At 34.1% G+C, this 20,365-nt stretch overlaps 2 protein-coding genes across 2 annotated transcripts in view; one reads left to right on the top strand and one right to left on the bottom strand.

Moving 5' to 3' along the window:
- The window catches only part of LOC123668856 (large proline-rich protein BAG6-like), a 33,049-nt gene extending 31,322 nt beyond the window's left edge, over positions 1-1,727 (bottom strand). The window contains exons 1-2 of the mRNA XM_045602547.1: positions 1,613-1,727; positions 1,416-1,532 (exon numbers count right to left, since the gene is read on the bottom strand). Coding sequence (XP_045458503.1) covers positions 1,416-1,478 — 63 coding nt within the window. The 5' untranslated portion in view covers positions 1,479-1,532; positions 1,613-1,727. The remainder of the gene's footprint in view (positions 1-1,415; positions 1,533-1,612) is intronic.
- Positions 1,728-3,348: 1,621 nt separating this feature from the next.
- Positions 3,349-12,729, top strand: LOC123668539 (putative peptidyl-prolyl cis-trans isomerase dodo). The gene is made up of 3 exons (XM_045602272.1): positions 3,349-3,543; positions 11,417-11,632; positions 11,795-12,729. The coding sequence occupies exons 1-3, from the start codon at positions 3,480-3,482 to the stop codon at positions 12,013-12,015; spliced, it is 501 nt and encodes a 166-aa protein (XP_045458228.1). The 5' UTR covers positions 3,349-3,479; the 3' UTR covers positions 12,016-12,729.
- Positions 12,730-20,365: the final 7,636 nt, after the last annotated feature.

Raw genomic sequence — 20,365 nt, 5'->3', positions numbered from 1 at the left:
TTAATAGCTTTATGCAAATAATTCTTATGTTCCAAAGTCAGCAATTGAATAAATAATATGATGCAAATGTATTCCATAATGTATTAGAAAAATACAGTTTGTTATTTAGTTTACAATAAATGAAAAAACGTTTTTAGAAAACTGTAAAAAAAGTCAATGGAAATGCAAAATCGTTTACAAGTTTTAGAATAATCAAATGAAACAGAAAAGCTAGAAGTAGTTTATTTCCATGTCACAGACCCTCTCTGTTGAAGCAGTACAATGAAATATATTGCAATATATCATTCCAATAAAATAATAATAATACAATGATATTTATACATAACATTATCTATTCTAACAAGTGGTCAAACAAGTAGAAGTTTAACTGGGATAGGGCACAGCAAGAAATATCGTGCTCAAAATCTGGAGCAGACTGACTAGGGAAGTACCTCGACCTCACAGAAGGTCACAGCTAGATAAAGCTGCTTTCAAGCAGTGTTGTGTTCCTGTGATGAATAAGGTGACTAGAGCTCTTGGAAGAGATTGAGAGCAGGGTCAGAAAAACATTTGCGATACTTCTGGTGTTGCAGGTGTGATAAGCAACGGTAACCGCGTACCATCAGGTGAACTATATTTTTGTTTGCCGACCTAGTAGTATAAAACGTATCGACTCAATACTGTACCATAGAACAAATTACACATATTACCATCTAAAAATTATATAGACATGATCATATTGAGAAATATAAATATTAAATCGCAATAGCTGCTATTTTTAAAATAAAACTAAATTAATAATCTGAATCTGAATAATAGATGTCATTGATTCCTCGGTGACAATAATTATTATGAAATCTGTAGCAAAGTTTACTGCGCAATGCAAATTAGTTGCTTTACTGTTTCATATAGACTCAAAACACATATTAATGAAAGAAAAAATAGATACTAAATACTAAAATTAATTCAAAGTAAACAAAATAATAATCATTTTTGCAATAACTACTTTAACAGATGTTTCAAATTTCTTTTTGCCTATAAAAGCAAAGCTTGTCATAGTTCCCTTAATCTGATTCACACTCAAAATATAACATACTTGAAAATACAAAATCATTATTTTATATTTAGCTTTTTTTATCATCTGAGTATAATTTGTTAATTACACAATAAATTGATCTGTGCAAGATCTAATAAGAGATCTAGGGACTAAGAGAGGCAGCTCATAAACATCAAGATTATCAAAGAAATAAACAGAAGTTTGATTTGCTTCAAGTTATAAATATAGATCTAGATAAAACTAAATAGGTAATTGAAGTTAAAAATACCACGCCTTAACTTAGAAGCATATGATCAGTAATATATATTGACATTTTGCGTTTTAAAAGTAGAGATTTTAATTGTGAGATATGCGATCAATTTGATATATTTCCACGTACCTCATCATCCACCGAAAAGCTATGATCCTTGCTGTCCAGCGTTTTTATTGTAAACTCAATCATTTTTTATGAAAACATGAAACAACCTAGGCGAAGATAATACGCTGCGAAGCGCACCTGTAATCCCAAAACGTCTTTTGGCACCAAATAAAACCAAAATAAATAAATATGAAACTCACAACATCTTTGATACCCACGTTTTAAAACGGAAAATTTTCTAATGGAAAAGTAATTGAAATTTTTTCCTAGGTATCTATATCAGACCGTACTGTAATGATTCGTTGTGAGAGAGAAAGATGGAGAAAGACTAAAATGTAATGTTGCCACATACAAGCACTGATTTAGCTCTTGAGTAAAGTCGCGTGATTATTATAACAATTACAATAACTTCCTTTGAAACATGCTACAACAACTAGTTAAAAACTAATTGCTTCAAAAAAGTTCATGCGTAAGAAACATTTAATAGCTAACGCTTAACGTTACAATAAAAGTATTTTATAAAAGCAAAGAGTTTTAAAACAAATCGTATCCTTTGTTGTCACAACCTTATTATAAAATGTCGAAAATTATAGCACATATTCGATATAATAAACAAACAAACAGAATCATTTTCGTGTGATAAAATTTAAAGACTTTGGCAACACTGACCTAACGCAAGCGCAATGATATTAATCAATATTGCTATTGTTATAGGTAGGTACTGAGCTAGCAACCTCCCGGCCGCGGTAATATTAAAAATCACTTTTTCCATATAAATAAATCAATACTGTGTAGTTGGTGTTGCCCAATAAAAATATGAGACGAACAATCTCAAAATCTGAAATTATAAAAAAAAAATATATTCCATATTAAACTTGTATTTTAGCTTTTTTTGTAGTTACAATTTTGCATGCAGCATTTTCCATTTGAAAAAATTAGGTTTATATTTTGGTATGGCAGTTTTTGTAAGAAAGTTTATAAATAAAGCGTGAGTTATTAAAAAAAATAGAATGGTATAGAATAGAATTGTTGTATATATATATACTATGCCATCTTTTTAAAAGCTTAAGAGAATTTATGAGCAATAATTTTAAAATAAATCAACATTAATTAGTAATCGGCAAATTACTGTTATTATACATTTTTCTAACGGAAATATTGAAATGGTACCCGTAATTCTAGTTTAACGTTATATTGGTGTATTGTTGTTGTTTTTTTTTTTATATTGGAACCATTTAACTGACGCAAACGAGTTATACGCTTGTAGCAGTTTTAGCAACTTTAGTAGAATTTTTAAAATCAGTTCGATTGTTTCAGACAAAAAACCTACAAATAAACTCACAAAATAACTCTTTATAGTATTACCTAGTATTCAATTACTCTTCAAACAAAAATTAATAGTAGGTTTTCCTTAGCAAAAATTTTATAATTGCTTTAGGTTTAGACGAATTTTAAAAATTAGAACGATGCTATTAAAAATGCTATGCGATGCTATTTAAAAAAAATCAAATAGCAAAATAAATATCAATAATAAGTAGCAAAAAATAAATATCAAAAATATATAAAAATAAATAGCAAAAGGAATCAAATAAAAAATGAGTTGAGGATTATTAATAATTTTTTTTTGTGGTATAAAATTTAAAATTACAAAACCATTTTACTATAATTGAATTTTGTTGTTATTTATAAAGCTTGATAATGATTTTTATTAAATGGATAACTTTTATAATATTACAAAGAATTGTTTTAAAAAATAGCTTTGAAATTTTATAATTATTCTGTTAAATCATTTTCATATCACCAATTTAATTTTATTATAATGTTCTTCTAGTGAGGTACTGGTAATCATAATACTCGAATACGATTCGACTTCGATATAAAGTTATGAATATTCGAATAAACGGTTTATTGAAGTTTGAAGACACTATGTTTATTCTGTACAGTGTAGTCACGCCTTAACCATAATTAATCTGTGACCATAATCTGCATCTGCGTTGACTGACGGGCTTGATGTTACTTTTGAAAAATTAGTTATAATATATTAATATTCTGAACAAAACAAGTACTGCCAATTTTTCTGATAAAATGGCTTCAGCATCTGAAGAAACACTACCTGAAGGATGGGAGGCACGAAAAAGCAGAAGTACTGGTAAGTGTATATACAATTTTCTAATTTTCCATGAATCCTGCGTCTGATATTGATTTTAGTTGTTCAGCTAAAAATAGCCATACCGGTGACCTACATTGAAAAACATATAACTTATTCTGCTAATGAACCCAATACGTTAAGACTGGTAACGATTTTCTATACCTAAAAGTCAAAAGCCTAACTGTTCCTTTGCAAATCTGTTGAATGTTAATTATTATAAAAGTATGGAAGTACAGAAGTAATAAAGGCTCTTAAGGATGTGTAAATGTCCTTTGTGTATCCTTGTGATTCATTTTTTATACCACTATACAACAAGCATATGTTTCGTCTGATGGTAAACTGATGCCAAAGTCCAGATGCCTGGAACACCAGGAGCATTGTAAAGCCGTTGCCGTCCTACCGCTGACCCTCTTCAGAAGCTTGGGCTACTTTACCATAGGAAAATTATTGCCTAAACTATTTGATAGCAATATTATTTACCTGTTGCCCTTTGTAAAGTTGAGGTACTTGCCCAAAAAGGCTGCTTCAAATTTAGAGAATGATTTTCTTGCCGTGCCTAACCTCAATAATTTATTAAATGTCCTAAATAGTTTATTATGTAGGTAATTTAATAAAATAGGACTAAGTGTGGTATTTAAGAAAAGAATCACTAAAAAATACATAAACAATTAATTGAAGTCATATTATCTCAACATCCTGTAACTATTTGTAACAAACTGGTTTTGCATCTGAATCGCCTTCTCTGTGTACGCATTTACAAGGAATCAAAAGATTTTATTCTTACTTTAGTTTTTAGAACTACCCACCTTATTTGTTAATTGCCTAAATGAACTGTATTCAAACTTAACACTCTAGACAATTCTCTGCGATTTTTTTATTGTTTTACTGTAAAAATTTTTAATGTTGAAAAAAATGGGTTTTAATAAATAAATAAAAAAAAAATTAACACATTCTGGTGTAGTCATGCAAGTAGTCACCTAAAACAACAATGGTTTGCAGGTTCAATATTTATATAATATGTACAAATATTTCTTCCTGGTTTGGACGTCTGTCTTTGTAGGTATCTCCACCTCGGAGAGCATGTCTAGCTATTGGTCTTGGTTATCATAAATAAATACCTGATAGAACACATCCACCAACCCGCAGTCGAGCAGCAAGGTCCATTAAGCTCCAATCCTTCTCCTACATGGAGAAAGTGGCTTATACTCTGGACTTTTTTTTAAATACTTAAAAATGAAAAATAGTGTATTCAAATTCTTTATGATAAAGTTTGAGCACCTATGGTATAAAAAAAACATAGGGGGACTTAGGTAGCCCATAGTTTGAAAAACATGCCTACTTCATGAAGTTTCGTAAATGGTATTTTACTTAATTTTTTTATTGTCAGATTACCGAGTTATTGCTACCTGTGTTTCTCTAGCCCTATTTTTCTTATATCACAACGAATAATAAAATAAGAATTTTATTTCGAAAATCAGTGAAAGTGCATTTTAGGGTGGTTGGGGTGTTGTTAATAATTTAAACAACAATTTCAAATATGTAGTTTTATAATAAACATTCAAATTGTTTGCCACCTACTCTAATATAGGCTGTGAATCAGCGGGGCGACAGGCGATCGTGGTGTAATGCTGTGTGGTAACGGATGCTGTGTGGTAACAACATTAAAGAATATAGCCACCCTCTCTCTTCCTGGGGGTGTCGTAAGAGGTGTCTAAGGGATAACACAGTTCCACTACCTCCTTGGCACCGGAGCGTTGACCGAGGTTGTGACTATGGGCAAAACACAACTTGTGTATGTCTATGTCCAGCAGTGGACTTTGATAGGCAGGAAATGATGATGATGATTTCTTAAGTTGTCAAGCTCTAGTATTAGTAAGTCTAGAACCCCAATGGATTTTATCATTTTTATTTTTGGCTTTGTCGCCTTTGCATAAGTCTGTTGCTGATTGTTAGCTGATTTAGTTCTTGCGGTTTCCTTTGTCGGTTGTGTCGAAGGGAGGTGGTCGCTTTAAACAGTTTTCCTAGCAAGTATCTCTGTATAGACTTCACAGCCTTTATCATTTACCGGATGAGAACTAGGACACAAAGCACATTTAGCTGGCAGGTTGCAGTCTTTTTTGGACAGTCCGAATTTTTATGAGAATTGGCACACTTCACACAACGGTACGGTCTCATGAAGTAGTTTTTGGTATGTTCATACTACTGTCATCTATGACATTGGACTACAGTATTCCGTTTACGTGGATCTTCTATGGTGATGGATTGGTAATAGTTGTATTTTTAATTTTTTACAGCTTCGTTATTAGGTGCCTGAGCCAAAGTGACGAAAAATGTCGTACTTGGTCGCTTATCAAGTCCATATTGGGCATTAATTATTTCACTGACAACTGTGTTACCTGTGTCGTCTATGGTCTCTGTAATATAACGGTCGATCGACGCATCGATTTTCGCGCTCCATGACCGCGTCAGTCGTAAATAAACTGTGTCACTGACAACTCGCTGTGCTTTTATTAAAAACATCTCATTGGCGACGAGGATTAATTTATTAAAATGTCGATCGGGAAGTTATTTCGTTCGGGAAGTTTGGGGTGTTTTATCACGCATATACCATTCTTCCTAATAACCTCCATCATTTTTTAGAAAGTGTCGACCTTAGTACCAACTTATTCTAAGTTGGTTTTTGTTCCTATTTCCACAGGTTTACTCTGGTTTATCCGCAACACTTTCAATAACTTCAGTCGTCACCTTGTTGACATGTTTTATGATCTACTTGCTGACCCGGCGAACTTCGTACCACCATATTTTATTTCTCTAATCGCAACTGAGGAAATAAAACCCTTCCGGTAAAATCGAATTAGCTAAATTGAAAATAAAACTGAGTACTCAATTGAAAAATTCATATTGTTTACAGCAATGAAAATCAAGCCCCCCATGCTTTTTGTACAACAATATGAATTTTTCAACAGAGTACTCCAGTTTTATTTTTAAATTTTTAGTTCAATTATTTTCAAAAGCGTGTTTATTTAATTTTTTCGAACTATAATTTATTAAATGGGTTGACTGGAAGAAATGGCTAATTAGCCATAAGTCCGCCCATTGTACTTCACTGTCTGTAACTATCTTTATGCTTTGTTTGTAATATATTGGTGGGGTACAACAAAGTATAAAATAAAATAAATAAATGTAGATTTTTTTTTTTTATCTTGCCAAGACTAATAATTCTCTAACAAAAATAGTACAATTTTTTTTTATTAATGGTAATAATATTGTAACATAATACGCAGTATAATTATAAAAATATCAGTCACAAACCGTTAAAATAATACGGTTATATCGTTAACATAAATAAATATTAGGTGAAATCAAGTAATAGAATTTATATTCTAAGTAACAGAACATAGCGCCATCTATTGGGTGTATTTGCAACCTAGATGTCAAACAATATTGAAGAATTTTATCGATGATTCAACGTACACAGCCATCTATGAGAACTTCAATAAACTAAACAGTAAATAAACACTTGCTTAAGAAACAATTAATTAATACATTTTATTCGTTTACATTCACAACATAAGCGAATAATTGAGATGATAACTATTCTATCCAGTAAGTTAGACCAAAATACGGGTACATGTGAAATTTGATTGAAATCGGTTCAGTAGTTTTCGAGTTTATTGGCAACATACATCATGACACAAGATTTTTATAAGATATCATACAGAACAATGGGTGGTGGCTTGGATGTCATTTTGGCAGTGTCACCTTGTTCAAGGCACTTTTCTTTTATCTGGTCGGTAGAACGACCACTGAATCTATTTGAGAAACTTATTTTTTCAGGGAAAGGTGTAGAAATTTTTTTCCTCTTTGCATTTCTTATGCTTGTCTTGGTTTACCTTGGGTTACCCTCTGGTACTACTCCCACCATGTAAAACCCCATGGTTATGGAGATATCGTGATTAAGGTTTTGAGCCTAGAATTGTTTTATTTAGAGGTATCACAATACCTTAAAGCTCCGAGTCTGACTCCATCTTAGCTCCGGCACTGCGGAAAGACCACTCGTGCTCAGTTTCGTAACTTTCACACGTTATTTTCGAACAGGAGTACGTAAAAATGATCTCGACTGCAAGATCAACAAACGATATGAACTGACGTTTAACGACTGACAAATAGACACTTTCAAACAAAATAGCGCGTCACTTAGCGTTTCTTTTAAAAACAATTTAAGCACAAATTTGTGCTGTGTGGCTACGGCACTAAAGAATTTAGCCACCCCCTCTCTTCCCGTGGGTGTCGTAAGAGGCGACTAAGGGATAACAAGGTTCCACAACCACCTTGGAACTTAAGAAGCCGACCGATGGCGGAATAACCATCCAACTGCTGGCTTTGAAATACACAGGCCGAAGACGGGCAGCAGCGTCTTCGGTGCGATAAAGCCAGTACTGCGGTCACCAACCCGCCTGCCCAGCGTGGTGACTATGGGCAAAACACATGAGTTCACGTTATTTTTGGCGTAAACTTGTGGAGGCCTATGTCCAGCAGTGGACTGTATAGGCTGTAATAATAATAAAAAAAAAAGCACAAATACATTATTTTTGTCTAAATAACAGTTGGGCTGAAAAGTTTGTATCGTTTTATAGAAAAACACTTTTTTTTTGCGGCAAAATTCGATTTTATTATTAAACATAGTTGCCCATCGAGGGCGATACACCGATTGTAGCGATCTTCCAACTTTTCAATAGCATTTTTGTAGTACGATTTGTGTTTAGCCTCAAAATAGGCCTCTGTTTCGGCGATTACTTCCTCATCGGCTTTAAATTTCTTTCCACTGAGCATTCTCTTGAGATCTGATAACAGGAAAAAGTCGCTGGGGGCCAAATCCGGAAAATACGGTGGATACGGAAGCAATTCGAATTCCTATTCATGCAATTTTGTCATCGTTTTCATCGATTTGTGACACGGCGCATTGTCTTGATGAAACAACACTTTCTTCTTCTTCAAATGGGGCCGTTTTTTCGCGATTTCGTCCTTCAAAAACTCCAATACCGCTATATAATAGTCGCTGTTGATAGTTTTTCCCCATCCCAAAATACGGACGCCAAAACCTTACCAGCCGACTGTTGAGTTTTTCCACGCTTTGGATTCGGTTCATCGCGTACAGTCTACTCAGATGACTGCCGACTGAACTCCAGAGTGTGATGGTGGATCCATGTTTCATCGATTATCACATATCGACGCAAAAATTCACTTCTATTGCAGTTGAACAGCCCCAAACATTGCTCTCGATGCTTCGACGTTCTTGTTTTTTATCGATAGTGAGCTCGCGCGGCACCCACTTTACACATAGCTTTCGCATACCCAAATATCTATGAACGATATCTTCAACACGTTCCTTTGATATATTTAGAGTGTCAGCTATATTAGCTACAAATCAACCTCAATTTACGATCTTCCAATATCATTTTATGGATTTTTTTGATGTTTTCGTCCGTAACAGCCTCTTTTGGACGTCCACTGCGTTCATCGTCTTCGGTGCTCATGTGGCCTGTACGGAATTTAGCAAACCACTTACGAATGGTTGCTTCGCCCGGTCAGAGTCCGGATAACACTCATCAAGCCACTTTTTGATATCAGCAGCGCTTTTTTCATCAAAATAGTATTCCTTTTGATCCATTTTTTGTTTCAAAATAACAAAAGTTCATCATCATCATCAACATCATTTCAACCTATCACAGTCCACTGCTGGACATAGGCCTTCACTAGTTCACGCTAAAAACGGCGTGAATGCGTCATGTGTTTGGCCCATAGTCACCACGCTGGGCAGGCGGGTTGGTGACCGCAGGACTGGCTTTTTCGCACCGAAGACGCTGCTGCCCGTCTTTGGCCTGTGTGTTTCAAAGCCAGTAGTTGGATGGTTATCCCGCCATCGGTCGGCTTTTTAAGTTCCAAGGTGGTAGTGCAACTGTGTTATCTCTTAGTCGCCTCTTACGAAACCCACGGGAAGAGAGGGGGTGGTTATATTCTTTACTGCCGTAACCACACAGCAGATAACAAAAGTTGTTTTTCTCAAAATGCTGTATCTCAGAAATTAATAATCAGACAGCTGTCAAATTTATACACGTTTCTTTTGAAGGTTGGTACTACCTAAAATGATATGGATTTTATTCTAGTGGCGCCATCTCATAGAAACGAACTTTTCAGCCCAACTATTAACTGTATGTATGTAAATTGATAACACGGTAACAATTTTTAAAAATATCTATGGTTAAAGTTTTGAACGGTGGTTTTGTCACGGTGTTGCCGCTGTCATGAAATTATGCCGGCGCGGCATAATTTCGATACAAAAAAAGTAACCCTAACCTATCTAAGCTCAAAATTAAACCGTTTATCGACATAATATCGTTACAAAAAAAAAATAACCCTAACCTACTTCAAAATTAGACCATTTATAGGAATAATTTCGTTACAAAAAGATTTTAACCTTTAAGGTTAGAAACTCCTTTGAGGTTAGAATAACGCTTGGCTCCGGCGCTGCGGCTAATGCAGCCCTTCCGCCCTTGCGTGCGAAAGCATGCTCATGCGCCGTTTAGGAATTTTGATTACGGAAGAGAAATGTTTTACACTTCAGCCTGTGCTAGAGCTCAAATTAAGTGCATAATAAACCAATGCTAATAGTCGCTTGTGAAATTTTACGAGTTCTAATTTTTACAGAAACCAATCTGTACATATTTTACATCATGATATCTAAACTAGGTATAGCCTGTATCTTAGATGTCAGTCTCATTCGTTACATATTTAAAGCAAAAATTTATATTGCATACTCATCACCAGTACATTATTTGTAATAACATGTAAATAAATAATTTTTTGGAACGAAGTTCCTTACGGCAAGCTTGACATTTGGCTGGGCGACCGAACTGAAAAAAATGTGATACTTAAACCGTAAGAAAAATATATAACGGAAGTGACGTAATATCAGTCACACGACTATAATATGACATTTGTAAAACTTGAATATTACTAGTCAACTTTTTTTAAAATTATTTATGTAATTTTATACTGTTGACAAAAATAAATAAAAACATGTTTTTTTATTTCACTTCATAGTTTGAATTATTATTATTATTATTTTGTTTGATTTATTTTATTTTACGGTATTTGTTATTTTCTAAAATACTAAATTTCCTAAATACTTTTATGTACTTAATTAAAAAGTAATCAACAAAATTAAAAAAAATCAAGAATTGGAAAATATATAAAAACTTTAACATTTTTTTTTTCAAATTGTGTTGCTTCTGTACTATCAAGAACTGGAAAATATATAAAAAATTCAACATTTTTTTTTTCAAATTGTGTTGCTTCTGTACTATCCGAAGGAACTTCGTTCCTACCTGGTGTCCCATGACACCACATATTTTTTATAATCAATTCGACGGTATATTAACAATTAAATTGTGTTCAACCGAACCGTATAGTTTGACCACGACTACTATGAACTTAAGTACGTTTATATGTATTATATTTGCCAGAATTATAATAAAAATAAATATTAACTAGCACTTTTTGTTTTGTTTTGCGGACCATTTTGCGCCCCTTTGTGAGTAGCGCCCGGGCATTATACCCCTCCTTCCCCCCTCCTCTCGCTAAGCCACTGTATATGAGCAATATTTTAATTATAATAAAGAAATTTGTTCACACATAGTCCCAAGGACTATATTCCCATACCTACATATATTCTCATATAGAATTGAGGGTCCTCTAACATCTAACATTACTATTCATATGAAAGACACATTAATTCCTGTTGTCTTCGTTATACAGTTATTATTAATAGTTGACTTAGCAATTAATTTAAAGTTATTTCAAAATATTTCAGGCATGATTTACTTCTTAAATACTCATACAAAGAAGTCTCAGTGGGACAAACCCGATGGACCTGCGCCACTCGTTGATGAAGAAGATGATGAAGTGACTCCAACCTCAGTACAATGCAGCCATTTGTTGGTGAAGCATGCTGGAAGTCGCCGACCTTCCTCTTGGCGCGAAGAGAATATAACCAGAACGAAGGAGGATGCTCTAGAGATGTTAAGAGGTTTATCAATTTTTAAATATTTTTTAATCTCTTTTATTCTATATCTAAATAAACTCTTAGAAATTTTTTGAGAAATTACACCACCACTATTTCTATTTGTTCATTTTTCTTGTGTGTATTTTGATTAAATTTTGTTTTAAATAGCAATCGTAAACTTTACAGAGTTTCGCAAAAGGATTGTAAACAAGGAGTTAACATTTGAAGAACTTGCAAGGACTTACTCTGATTGCTCGTCTGCCAAGCGCGGCGGGGATTTAGGCCGATTCAAGAAAGGTCAGATGCAGAAACCATTTGAGAACGTAGCCTTTTCGCTTAAAGTTGGTCAGCTGAGCCAAATTGTCGACACTGATTCTGGTCTCCACATTATTGTCCGAACAGCTTAAAAAAATGAGCTCTCATCTTTATAAACAAAAATCAAAAGTATGTTTTCTTGTTTCTATGTAAATTAAGATAAAAAATCAAAAATTTAATAGCGACATATTCTCTTACAAAACGAAAAAAAAAAAATTAATTATCCTATTCAAATTTTGTTAACTAACTTTAGTAGTAACCTATTATAAAAAAGATTCTGTTATTCCCAATGGTTGTTCAATTTCAATATGATAAATAATTGTATACAAAGTCAAAAGTTCTGCATTTAGTTTGTAGTACTAATACTAATCTATATACATAAAAATGAATGTTTGTCAGTAAGTCCTTTAAGAATTGTAAACTATGCATTTGATCATGATCAATTGAATAATAATAATTCTTCATGACATACCATGGTCTTCAGCAAAGTGTTGTGCATGACAAGGGTTTCTGATTTGGTACCACCAAAAAAAATAAAAAATAAAAAGCATAGCAACGTACAGCTAGTTTTGAAATAAATTAAACATTGATTACATGCTATCATCAAAAGTATACACAAATATGCATCATAAACTTGATGTTAGCGATTGTTCCTGGTAAATTTATATTCATTCCTCCTTTTTTATTTCTATTATAATTAGTCTATATATTTGTAGAAGTGTAGGTAACCTGTTTTTGAGCATGCTATTCAAATAGTTACCTTAAAAGTTTTGGTCTACTTTTGTTCCCTAAAATTCTTTAGATAACTATTGGTTTTCTTCTGGTATTAGGATAAAATAATGACAAAAATGGCCAAACAAAAACGTAAATAAAGTAAATTTAACCGTACATTATGAATCAGAACTACTGCCTTGAATATTACTATTGTAAAATAATTTTGTCTGTTGATACGAAATAAGTGTCTCCGACGGGGCAACTTAAATAATAATTAACATTCTAATTTCTGAAAATTTTTTTGCTCAATATTGTTGTCTATATATAGGTACATCATAACTTTAATAATTGTTACATTTAAAAGTTTTACTTTAATCTTACTCAAGTACCTTTACTTAAAAAGATAAACAACAGCTAAATCAGATATGTACTTGGAATCTTGCAGTAATTTTATTTTTAGAAGCTACTTTTTAAGTTTTCAAATATCATTTACATCTTATATATATGTATTAATTGTAATATGTTTTATTTTATATGTATAAATTTTATATATTATTCTTATATATATGTATAAATTTTAGCAATTAAGACAGTTTTAAAAAGAAATTGAAAGAAAATGCTTACAATATCACATCATAGAAGACAAATATGACATTTCCTTGTATTTTTATTTCATTTTGTCCGTTGTATTTTTACAATGTTAATTTTTTACATATTTCGAAATAAAGCACAATTTAAAAATATTATTGTTGCTTAGTAGACATATTGTTTAGCATTATTACTGTTGGCTTTAGATGCATACGGCTTGGCCGTCCGTTACCTTTTTTATTTTTAAGTTACTGGTGTCTAAGTATCTCATGTCCTTTATATATGGATTATCTAAAGTATTGTACTGGAAATAAATAAATAAAAAGTTTTTGTCATTTTTTTGATATTACAACCACCTCTTCATATAATAAATATATATGACGGCGTCGTCAATATTTGGGAACAACGGGTACAATGGACCTGACGTCAACAAGGAACTGACCGTCGAATGATATATAAAATAACTAACTACCGGTTCTGGCTTTGCACGGGTGAAATGCTGGTAGTTAAATAATAAATATACTAAATGTTGTCTTTATACACATTGTTATTGTGGGTTATCCCTAAGAGATAGATAAATCATCGCGGACTTTTTTGTAGACTTTTTTAAGGTGTGACGTACTGTATGTAGTACATTATTTTGAACTATCTCGTAGAGTCGCCGCGTTGGCGCAACGGTCACAGCTATAGATTGTGCCTGTTGCGCTGGCGGTTGCGGGTTCGATCGCCGCATATGACAAACATTTATATTGGCCATACAGGTGTTTGCCGTGGTCTGGGTGTTTGTGCAGTCCTTGTAGGTCTCCCCACCGTGTCTCGGTTGACGTTAAGCCGTCGGTCCCGGTTGTTATCATGTACACCTGATAGCGATCGTTACTCATAGTAGGGAATATATCCGCCAACCCGCATTGGAGCAGCGTGGTGGATTAGGTAAGCTCTGATCCTTCTCCTACATGGGGAAAGTGGCCTATGCCCAGCAGTGGGCATATTACAGACTGAAGTGTCTCGTAGAGTTCAGCCAGCGTTTCCAATCTAATCGTAAAAAATGCTTTTTTTTACGACATCACATTAGAAACCTCTAAAATTATCAGTGTTTCTCTAATATATTTTACATGTATTAACATATAAACATTTCCCGTGAATCACTCTAAACTATAAAAAATAACTGCATCAAAATACGTTGCGTAGTTTTAAAGATCTAAAGCATACATAGGGACAAACAAATAGCGGGAAGCGACTTTGTTTTATACTATATAGTGATAAGAAGTATTTGCAAGATGAAGCTATAGTGCGAGATGTTAATGTAGGGGCTTGATGATGAAATATACAAAATTTAATAAGAATTGTAAAAGAACTGAAGTAAAGATATTTCATTGTATTATTTAGTTATTTCGGCTCTTGATTATATATATATATATATATATATATATATATATATATATATATATATATATATATATATATATATATATATGGTTTTATTTTTCTTTATGTAAACCTTAATGCGAAAAGGGACATCTTTTGTCATAATAAGTAAAATATTTATAATTATGGACAAGTATGCAATTTTTTCTAATTTTGATTTTGTCTATCTGCTGTCAGCCATTTTTGTTATAATAACATTAGTCGAACTCAAAAAAGCTACTGATTTATTATTCTCTGGATTGTTGCAGCAATGCCGTTAATAGATACGTATATTTTAAATAGAGGCTTCTCAATCCGAAACATTGTGTAGGTACAGCATGAATGTGGCTAGTTTATTCTTGTATTCTAATTTTTTCCGTATTTTTACACGAAACTTCAATCTTCTGTCTGATTATGATTATTTCAAGGTGATAATTCATTTCATTATTTTCAATAAACCATGGCGTAATTGCTCATCCAGTCATCCTCAGTATATTTTTTTAAACGTTACATTACTGTGTCAGTGAGTTGCTGTTTCTCCGGAATACCATTCCGTTTGTCTAATTATGTATTTAAAAATGGATAATTTGTTCATTAGACTCAAAAAAGATTGCTTTCCTATAATATAGCTTAAACTGTTTTTTCAGTTCACCTGTTCTCTTTTTGCCTCGATATTACCTTTCCGGATAAACCTACTGTCCAAATGCATTTCCAAACATTTATTTGTTTATATCTGTTGAAGATTGACTCCATCTATAAATACTTATAGACAGCTATCAATTTTTAAGATAATTTCAAATGAATTACTTTTTACTATTAACTTTAACACTCCATTTATCGAGGCAAGAACGAACTTTAAGATTCAACTGTGAGTAACCCTCTTAATGCGTTTTTAGGACTTTACTATAGGACCGCAGAGCAAAATCACCTGCATCCTCCGATGTGGGTATTTCGTTTTGAGCTTCGTGAAACTCCCACTTCTGCACTATGAAAAAAATCTCATAAACCTTATAAAACATGGACAATGCTGACCAAATTAGATATACCTATATAGATCCTATCGTAGCTCGGCATGAGAGTTGGGTTTGCATTTGTGATTTTTTTCATGGGTTATTTTCTCAAATGACGCCAGTTTATTACAACACTATTTGAAACATCCTTTCCGGCGTGTGAGATTCTAGAAGCACATATACCACGCTGTCGTATGCTTGCGGGAAATACAGGACAGCTGAGCAGTATTAGTTTCCAGATTTTCACGGATTTGTTAAACTAACGTGATATATTTATTCCACAGTACAATAGTGTGTATGTACGGAACGTAAAATGATGGTCTGGAGTTACCTTTTGTTCGCCTAATAGTAGAAATAAGCGTGTAAAAAATAGTCATATACAACTTTGACACCACAGGTAGCAGTTTAACCAGCTTGGCTATAATTACTACTGTTGAAAATTTACAAAGTAGGTGATACTATTATAGCCTTAGAACTGCGTTAAATATTACAAAGCAGCTCCATGCCATTTTCTCGGTAAATGCTTGAAAACTTCATTAGATCTTAGACTGCGCTTTCTTTGCTTAAATGTTTTACAATTGCCCAGGCCCATTTTGGTCTGACTAATAGTAGAAACAATGGCATTGGCAATGGATTACATTTATTTTTAACCGACGTCAAAAAAGGAGGAGGTTGAGAACTTAGATTTCGACTGTATTTTTTTATTTATGTAAGCTCAGAACTTGTTACTCGGCAGACCGATTTCGGTGATTCTTTTTTCAATCGAAAGGTGGTTTTTGTCATGTGGTTCCATTTAAATTTAATCGAGATCTGACAAGTACCTTTTGAGTTATATCTAATAATGCGTATTTACTTGACTGTTTCTTGTCACCCTTGTATTATTATACCGCATAACTTTTGATTTGGTGCCGATTTTGATGTTTCTTTTATAAATCAAAAGCTTATTATGTGGTTCCATTTAAATATGATCGAAGTATAATTAGTACTTTGTAATCTTTGATGACGTGTATTTACGTGACGGTACGGAGACGTGCCTGTGCTCATGTTAAGGGGCCTACTCAAAGCACTGCCTGCAGGGCCCTGCTTGCAGTGCCACTGCCGATCGTATTGTATGTATGCATGCAGGGCCGATATTTTAATTGTTCACCCTGTCGCAGGGCCGCAGTGTCGTTCTGCCAGCCCGACACACGATCTCCCCACTCCGTAAACTGCAATCAGGGACATGTGTAGCTCGGTCGGGCCGATTTAGACCACCATTTTGTTTACGTCGGTACATTGCGACGTTTGTCTACTCTATTTGACCTGGGGTTTGTCTTGTCAGTGGTTGTCATTTAGCAATTAATCAGTTAGTTGGTGGTTAGTTGGTTTGGTTTTATTATATTACTAGCTGACCCGGCGAACTTCGTATCGCCTAACACAAACTTTATCGTATGGTATTAAAGTTCAAATTGACTTTTAAGTATTATCACAAATATTTTGTATGGGAGTATAGAAAAGTGTTGTTTTTAGACTTTTTCAGGAAAATTAAATTTTTTTTTTTGAATTTTTCTCTCCGTAAGAACCATCCTCGTACTTCAAGGAATATTTAAAAAAAAAGAATTAGCGAAATCGGTCCAACCGTTCTCGAGTTTTGCGCTTAGCAACACATTCAGCGACTCATTTTTATATTAAAGATTTGTTTGGCTCTGTTTTCTTCAAGAAAAATGAGCCAGCGAGAAAAAGAGGTGTGGAGGGACGTAATCTAATTGTATAGGGATTTGCCATGTCTTTGGAAAACTAACCACGATCATTATCATAACAAAGATATGCGGTCGCAGGCTATGTCGCTTTTACATGAAAAATATTAAACTTTTTTACACCAGTGCTTCCTTTTTTTTTTTTTTGAACGCTACAAGTACTCAATACAGTCAAACCCAATGCTATTTTTTGGTGTTTGAATAATGTAGGAGCCATTTATAAAAACTGACGAATTTAGGCAAGGACAAAGAGAACACAACTGAACACGACAACGTATGCCGCGTAAATGATTTGCAGTGCTTTGTGGAGCAACATCCTCTGCGGCAGTAACTGCAAGCAGGCCCTGCAGGCAGTGCTTTGAGTAGGCCCCTTTAAGTACTTTGTCGCGACGCTATCTATCAGAATCTAGTGAAACTACTTCGGTGACTATCGATCAAATGATGTTACATGGCTACATCTACCAAAACGAAATAAGCTGTATTATCCACTAGAGGGCAGTAGCAGTTTATTCTTCTATACAAATAGATAAAATTGGAGTGTCTGTAATATTAAAATATCCGCTTTTTACTAAATGCATATGGATGTATACACGGTACATATACCATAATAACATTTTTTTACAATTAGTGTGTCTGTTTGTTTCGGCTAATCTCTGAAACGGCTGGACCGATTTGACGAGACTTTTACTGAGAGATAGCTGATGTAATAAGGAGTAACTTAGGCTACTTTTATTTTAGAAATCTATTTGTTTTAACTATAACTTTGCGAATTGAACAATAAATTTTTTAAATCGAAAAGTTATGCTCGTTTCGTGGTTCTCTTTTAAATTTTTGATCTGATGACTAATTTTTGAGTAATCTTTGATAACGCGTATTTACTTGACTTTTTCGTTTGCGAGCAAACACAATTAATTATCAGCCCATGTATCATTTGTAGTCATTGATTGAGGTACATGGGTATTTTAAGAGATTTGGTGAATTTCTAATATAGTAAACTATAGCCTTGAAATCTTGAGAGTGTGGTAAGTTTATTTTGTATTAGAATGTATTCGATTTTGTATATTTAGTATTAGTTTTAAATCGTTCTGGGTTAAGGTAATTTTTTCTTATCATGCTTGTCTCTGGTTAGGTAATTGCCACTATTCCCAGAGGAAGTCTCTGGATCTCTTACTAGGCGGGTCCCCCGGGTGGCGGATGGGGGAACACCACTCGCCTCGTTCCTGCGAGTGGTTCTTGGGTCTTGGACCCCCGTGGACCAAAAAGCAGCCGAGGGACGGGGCGGGTGGTTCGGTCCGGCCGGGTTGTACTGGCACCCTGGAGCTTTGCTCGCTTGCTTGTGCAAATCGGCAGATCAGTTGTGTGAGGGCCGGGCTGTGCTGGCTCCCTGCAGCTTTTACCTTAGTTGTTGGTGTACCTGTGGAGTAGTTCCCGGGTCGTGCTGGGCTCTCTGGAGCTTTGCTCGGTTGCTCGGTACTCCGGCGTTGGAGTTCGAGCTGGCCTGACACCCAGCGCCGTACAGCCAGGCATTGGAGGTCAGACCTGCCTGGCTTGGAGGTGAGACGCTCCTGGACATGTGTCCCCATTCTGCAGACGGTAGACTGGTCCGGTTCAGCGTCCCTTAAGTGGGGTGGCCAGCTGGGGGTCCGGGAATTTTCGACTGGCTTGAGACCTCACACGTCGTCGGGAGCGGCGGTCTTGTGCCGGGGCCCGGATATTCTCATTCGGGCCAACCGCCGGGGCGGGGTGGTGCATGTTAGCGCGATCCTATCTCGGCCCACTTAGGCGGAGTTTTGCTCACACGTAGATATTTTTAGGCAGTAAGGGTCTGTTCCACGTTTCCCCACGATGCTCCCGAAGAATATCCATGAGGATTTTCCCCATGTAAAAAAAGGTAAATGCCACTGTTGAACTAATCTTCTGTTTCCATATATTTTATTCTTAATTCAATGGTGTATTATTATACAAGGTACATAAATTTTAGAGATGGTGTAAATAATGTTACTGCAATTTTCTATATAAGGTTATCAGAAATAAAATACTGCACTGAACACAATATTTTAATTTGGAAAATTTTATGTCTAAGTATCGTCTAGAATTTCACAAAAAAGTTATTATTCAGTTCACCGAATTAAAAAATTAATAAATTTCTGAAATAAAAGTAGCGTAATAAAGTAAATACGCGTTATCAAAGATTACTCAAAAATTAGTCATCAGATCAAAAATTTAAAAGAGAACCACGAAACGAGCATAACTTTTCGATTTAAAAAATTTATTGTTCAATTCGCAAAGTTATAGTTAAAACAAATAGATTTCTAAAATAAAAATAGCCTAAGTTACTTCTTATTACATCAGCTATCTGCCAGTGAAAGTCCCGTCCTAAACGGTCCAGCCGTTTCAGATATTAGCCGAAACAAACAAACAGACAGACAGACAGACAGACTGACTGACAAAAATTGTAAAAAATGTTGTTTTGGTATATGTACGGTACATATACTAAAATAACATTTTTTAAATCCCTATATATTTAGTTAAAAGCGGTTATTTTAATATTGCAAACAGACACTCCCATTTTATTTATTTGTATAGATGTGTGATGTTCCTATGAAGTTACGTAGTTCTTGTAGACAAAACTTCTTAAATAAAGAGAAAAAAATAGAACTGCCTCGGAGAGTTGAAATAAAATTTTATTTAAGAATAGGTAATTGCAATGTGGTTCAGATGGTATAATAATGTATACTTTATAAGACCTAAGCACTAATTTGTTAAAGCTATTATTATTTTACTACTACAGAGAAATATATGTATAAAAATATAATAAATATAATATATAAATATATATATATATATATATATGATAAATGTGTTATGTTGTAACGATGATATTCAATTAAAAATATCCTCGCCAAGAAACGAACCAATAATAAGTATAATAACGTATATTTCGGTGCTTACCAAAATTATATAAGTGCTTGAACGCATAATGCGTTGAA

Source organism: Melitaea cinxia, chromosome Z, assembly GCF_905220565.1.
Source record: "Melitaea cinxia chromosome Z, ilMelCinx1.1, whole genome shotgun sequence".
NCBI classification, from domain to species: Eukaryota; Metazoa; Arthropoda; class Insecta; order Lepidoptera; family Nymphalidae; genus Melitaea; species Melitaea cinxia.
Note: the sequence above shows the minus strand (reverse complement) of the source record. Positions and strands in the feature narration are given on the sequence as shown.

Excerpts from the sequence above, each read along its gene's own strand:
- LOC123668539 (XM_045602272.1), top strand. The coding sequence starts at position 3,480 with ATGGCTTCAGCATCTGAAGAAACACTACCTGAAGGATGGGAGGCACGA. Across the intron at positions 3,544-11,416 it reads ACGAAAAAGCAGAAGTACTG|GCATGATTTACTTCTTAAAT; the intron begins GTAAGTGTATAT and ends AAAATATTTCAG. Across the intron at positions 11,633-11,794 it reads TGCTCTAGAGATGTTAAGAG|AGTTTCGCAAAAGGATTGTA; the intron begins GTTTATCAATTT and ends TAAACTTTACAG.